Source organism: Panulirus ornatus, chromosome 18 (genome assembly GCF_036320965.1).
Source record: "Panulirus ornatus isolate Po-2019 chromosome 18, ASM3632096v1, whole genome shotgun sequence".
Taxonomy (NCBI): Eukaryota; Metazoa; Arthropoda; class Malacostraca; order Decapoda; family Palinuridae; genus Panulirus; species Panulirus ornatus.
Genome location: NC_092241.1, coordinates 5,916,752 through 5,922,817, shown reverse-complemented (window position 1 = coordinate 5,922,817; position 6,066 = coordinate 5,916,752). Strand labels below are relative to the sequence as shown.

Below are 6,066 nucleotides of genomic sequence, written 5' to 3'. Positions count from 1 at the left end.
ATAAGGTGCAGACTATATAGTTGTATATAGTATAAGGTGCGGACTGTATCATATTCTCAGGTAGTATAAGGTGCAGACTATATAGTTGTATATAGTATAAGGTGCGGACTGTATCATATTCTCAGGCAGTATAAGGGGCAGACTATATAGTTGTATATAGTATAAGGTGCAACCTGTATCATATTCTCAGGCAGTATAAGGGGCAGACTATATACTTGTATATAGTATAAGGTGCAACCTGTATCATATTCTTGTGCAGTATAAGGTGCAGACTATATAGTTGTATATAGTATAAGGTGCAGACTATATAGTTGTATATAGTATAAGGTGCAGACTATATAGTTGTATATAGTATAAGGTGCAACCTGTATCATATTCTCAGGCAGTATAAGGGGCAGACTATATAGTTGTATATAGTATAAGGTGCAGACTATATAGTTGTATATAGTATAAGGTGCAGACTATATAGTTGTATATAGTATAAGGTGCAGACTATATAGTTGTATATAGTATAAGGGGCAGACTATATAGTTGCATATAGTATAAGGTGCAACCTGTATCATATTCTCAGGCAGTATAAGGGGCAGACTATATAGTTGTATATAGTATAAGGTACAACCTGTATCATATTCTTGTGCAGTATAAGGTGCAGACTATATAGTTGTATATAGTATAAGGAGCGGAATGTATCATATTCTCAGGTAGTATAAGGAGAAAACTGTATATTCTGAGGCAGTATAAGGAGCTAACTGTATTACTATGAGGCAGTATAAGGAGCTAACTGTATTACTATGATGCAGTATAAGGAGAAAACTGTATATTCTTAGGCAGTATAAGGAGCTAACTGTATTACTATGATGCAGTATAAGGAGCTAACTGTATAGTGGTATATAGTATAAGGAGCAAAATGTATATTCTTAGGTAGTATAAGGAGCAAAATGTATATTCTTAGGCAGTATAAGGAGCAAAGTGTATAGCAGTATACAGTATAAGGAGCAAAGTGTATAGCAGTATACAGTATAAGGAGCAAAGTGTATAGCAGTATACAGTATAAGGAGCAAAGTGTATAGCAGTATATAGTATAAGGAGCAAAGTGTATAGCAGTATATAGTATAAGGAGCAAAGTGTATAGCAGTATATAGTATAAGGAGCAAAGTGTATAGCAGTATATAGTATAAGGAGCAAAGTGTATAGCAGTATATAGTATAAGGAGCAAAGTGTATAGCAGTATATAGTATAAGGAGCAAAGTGTATAGCAGTATATAGTATAAGGAGCAAAGTGTATAGCAGTATATAGTATAAGGAGCAAAGTGTATAGCAGTATATAGTATAAGGAGCAAAGTGTATAGCAGTATATAGTATAAGGAGCAAAGTGTATAGCAGTATATAGTATAAGGAGCAAAGTGTATAGCAGTATATAGTATAAGGAGCAAAGTGTATAGCAGTATATAGTATAAGGAGCAAAGTGTATAGCAGTATATAGTATAAGGAGCAAAGTGTATAGCAGTATATAGTATAAGGAGCAAAGTGTATAGCAGTATATAGTATAAGGAGCAAAGTGTATAGCAGTATATAGTATAAGGAGCAAAGTGTATAGCAGTATATAGTATAAGGAGCAAAGTGTATAGCAGTATATAGTATAAGGAGCAAAGTGTATAGCAGTATATAGTATAAGGAGCAAAGTGTATAGCAGTATATAGTATAAGGAGCAAAGTGTATAGCAGTATATAGTATAAGGAGCAAAGTGTATAGCAGTATATAGTATAAGGAGCAAAGTGTATAGCAGTATATAGTATAAGGAGCAAAGTGTATAGCAGTATATAGTATAAGGAGCAAAGTGTATAGCAGTATATAGTATAAGGAGCAAAGTGTATAGCAGTATATAGTATAAGGAGCAAAGTGTATAGCAGTATACAGTATAAGGAGCAAAGTGTATAGCAGTATACAGTATAAGGAGCAAACTGCATTACCATATTCTTATACTGTATAAGGAGCTGACCATACAGTGTTAAACAGTATAAGGAACACAGTGTACAAATTGTCGTGTTATACAGTATAAGGCGCTAAGTGTGTGGCGTTACAATGTAGTGACAGGGTAGTTCTGTATGTTACAGTGTAGTTACAGTGGAGTTCTGTATGTTACAGTGGAGTTCTGTATGTTATTGTAAGTACAGAGGAGTTCTGTATGTTGCAGTGTAGTTCTGTATGTTACAGTGTAGTTACAGTGTAGTTCTGTATGTTACAGTGTAGTTACAGTGGAGTTCTGTATGTTACAGTGTAGTTACAGTGGAGTTCTGTATGTTGCAGTGTAGTTCTGTATGTTACAGTGTAGTTACAGAGTAGTTCTGTATGTTACAGTGTAGTTACAGCGTAGTTCTGTATGTTACAGTGTAGTTACAGTGTAGTTCTGCATGTTACAGTGTAGTTACAGTGGAGTTCTGTATGTTACAGTGTAGTTACAGCGGAGTTCTGTATGTTACAGTGTAGTTACAGTGGAGTTCTGTATGTTAAGCAGTGTAGTTACAGTGGAATTCTGTATGTTAAGCAGTGTAGTTACAGTGGAGTTCTGTATGTTAAGCAGTGTAGTTACAGTGCAGTTCTGTACGTTAAGCAGTGTAGTTATAGTGCAGTTCTGTATGTTCCAGTGGAGTTCTGTATGTTACAGTGTAGCTACAGTGGAGTTCTGTATGTTAAGCAGTGTAGTTACAGTAGAGTTCTGTATGTTAGTGTAGTTACAGTGGAGTTCTGTATGTTAAGCAGTGTAGTTACAGTGCAGTTCTGTATGTTCCAGTGGAGTTCTGTATGTTACAGTGTAGTTACAGTGGAGTTCTGTAGTTACAATGTAGTTCTATATGTTCCAGTGCAGTTACAGTGGAGTTCTGTATGTTAAGCAGTGTAGTTCCAGGTGAGTTCTGTATGTTACAGTGTAGTTACAGTGAAGTTCTGTATGTTAAGCAGTGTGGTTACAGTGGAGTTCTGTATGTTAAGCAGTGTAGTTCCAGTGGAGTTCTGTATGTTACAGTGTAGTTACAGTGAAGTTCTGTATGTTAAGCAGTGTAGTTCCAGGTGAGTTCTGTATGTTACAGTGTAGTTACAGTGAAGTTCTGTATGTTAAGCAGTGTAGTTCCAGTGGAGTTCTGTATGTTACAGTGTAGTTACAGTGAAGTTCTGTATGTTAAGCAGTGTAGTTCCAGGTGAGTTCTGTATGTTACAGTGTAGTTACAGTGAAGTTCTGTATGTTAAGCAGTGTAGTTCCAGTGGAGTTCTGTATGTTACAGTGTAGTTACAGTGAAGTTCTGTATGTTAAGCAGTGTAGTTCCAGGTGAGTTCTGTATGTTACAGTGTAGTTACAGTGAAGTTCTGTATGTTAAGCAGTGTAGTTCCAGTGGAGTTCTGTATGTTACAGTGTAGTTACAGTGAAGTTCTGTATGTTAAGCAGTGTAGTTCCAGGTGAGTTCTGTATGTTACAGTGTAGTTACAGTGAAGTTCTGTATGTTAAGCAGTGTGGTTACAGTGGAGTTCTGTATGTTAAGCAGTGTAGTTCCAGTGGAGTTCTGTATGTTACAGTGTAGTTACAGTGAAGTTCTGTATGTTAAGCAGTGTGGTTACAGTGGAGTTCTGTATGTTAAGCAGTGTAGTTACAGTGGAGTTCTGTATGTTAAGCAGTGTGGTTACAGTGGAGTTCTGTATGTTAAGCAGTGTGGTTACAGTGGAGTTCTGTATGTTACAGTGGAGTTCTGTATGTTAAGCAGTGTGGTTACAGTGGAGTTCTGTATGTTACAGTGGAGTTCTGTATGTTACAGTGGAGTTCTGTATGTTACAGTGGAGTTCTGTATGTTAAGCAGTGTGGTTACACTGGAGTTCTGTATGTTACAGTGGAGTTCTGTATGTTACAGTGGAGTTCTGTATGTTAAGCAGTGTGGTTACAGTGGAGTTCTGTATGTTACAGTGGAGTTCTGTATGTTACAGTGGAGTTCTGTATGTTACAGTGGAGTTCTGTATGTTAAGCAGTGTAGTTACAGTGGAGTTCTGTATGTTAAGCAGTGTAGTTACAGTGGAGTTCTGTATGTTAAGCAGTGTGGTTACAGTGGAGTTCTGTATGTTACAGTGGAGTTCTGTATGTTACAGTGGAGTTCTGTATGTTAAGCAGTGTGGTTACAGTGGAGTTCTGTATGTTACAGTGGAGTTCTGTATGTTACAGTGGAGTTCTGTATGTTCCAGTGCAGTTCTGTATGTTAAGCAGTGTGGTTACAGTGGAGTTCTGTATTGTTCCAGTGGTGGCGACTTCACAGATGATGGCTTTCGCTGTAGTGGTGGCTGTAATGTTGGTGTCCGCCCATCTGGCTCACGCTCAATACTCGCGTGAGTATGAACAACACATGGTTGTGTTTCTTGTCAGCTCACAACACACTTGTGTTTCTCGTCAGCCTACAACACATGGTTGTGTTTCTTGTCAGCTCACAACACACTTGTGTTTCTCGCCAGCACACAACACACTGTGTTTCTCGTCAGCCCACAACACACTGTGTTTTTCGTTAGCTCACAACACATGACTGTGTTTCTCGTCAGCTCTCTACACACTTGTGTTTCTCGTCAGCCCACAACATACTGTGTTTCTCGTCAGCCCACAACACACTTGTGTTTCTCGCCAGCACACAACACACTGTGTTTCTTGTCAGCCCACAACACACTATGTTTCTCGTCAGCACACAACACACTGTGTTTCTCGTCACCCCACAACACACTGTGTTTTTCGTCAGCCCACAACACACTGTGTTTCTCGTCAGCCCACAACACACTGTGTTTTTCGTCAGCTCACAACACATGACTGTGTTTCTCGTCAGCTCACAACACACTTGTGTTTCTCGCCAGCACACAACACACTGTGTTTTTCGTCAGCCCACAACACACTGTGTTTTTCGTCAGCTCACAACACATGACTGTGTTTCTCGTCAGCTCACAACACACTTGTGTTTCTCGCCAGCACACAACACACTGTGTTTTTCGTCAACTCACAACACACTTGTGTTTCTCGCCAGCACACAACACACTGTGTTTCTTGTCAGCCCACAACACACTTGTGTTTCTCGTCAGCCCACAACACACTGTGTTTCTCGTCAGCCCACAACATACTGTGTTTTTCGTCAGCTCACAACACATGACTGTGTTTCTCGTCAGCCCACAACACACTTGTGTTTCTCGTCAGCCCACAACACACTGTGTTTTTCGCCAGCTCACAACACACTTGTGTTTCTCGTTAGCCCACAACACACTTGTGTTTCTCGTCAGCCCACAACATACTGTGTTTCTCGTCAGCCCACAACACACTTGTGTTTCTCGTCAGCCCACAACACACTGTGTTTCTCGTCAGCCCACAACACACTTGTGTTTCTCGTCAGCTCACAACACACTTGTGTTTCTCGTCAGCTCACAACACACTTGTGTTTCTCGTCAGCCCACAACACACTGTGTTTCTCGTCAGCTCTCTACACACTTGTGTTTCTCGCCAGCACACAACACACTGTGTTTCTTGTCAGCCCATAACACACTGTGTTTCTTGTCAGCCCACAACACACTGTGTTTTTCGTCAGCTCACAACACATGACTGTGTTTCTCGTCAGCCCTCTACACACTTGTGTTTCTCGCCAGCACACAACACACTGTGTTTCTTGTCAGCCCAAGGTTTCTCGTCAGCTCTCTACACACTTGTGTTTCTCGCCAGCACACAACACACTGTGTTTCTTGTCAGCCCACAACACACTGTGTTTCTCGTCAGCCCACAACACACTTGTGTTTCTCGTCAGCCCACAACACACTATGTTTCTCGTCAGCTCACAACGCACTTGTGTTTCTCGTCAGCCCACAACACACTTGTGTTTCTCGTTCGCCCACAACACACTTGTGTTTCTCGTCAGCCCACAACACACTGTGTTTCTCGTCAGCCCACAACACACTTGTGTTTCTCGTCAGCCCACAACACACTGTGTTTCTCATCAGCCCACAACACACTTGTGTTTCTCATCAGCCCACAACATACTGCGTTTCTCGTCAGCCCACAACACACTG

General features: G+C 40.2%; 1 protein-coding gene across 1 annotated transcript in view; it reads left to right on the top strand.

Moving 5' to 3' along the window:
• Nucleotides 1-2,837: 2,837 nt before the first annotated feature.
• Nucleotides 2,838-6,066, top strand: part of LOC139754965 (uncharacterized) — a 12,148-nt gene continuing 8,919 nt past the window's right edge. The window contains exons 1-2 of the mRNA XM_071672805.1: nt 2,838-2,905; nt 4,276-4,362. Coding sequence (XP_071528906.1) covers nt 2,853-2,905; nt 4,276-4,362 — 140 coding nt within the window. The 5' untranslated portion in view covers nt 2,838-2,852. The remainder of the gene's footprint in view (nt 2,906-4,275; nt 4,363-6,066) is intronic.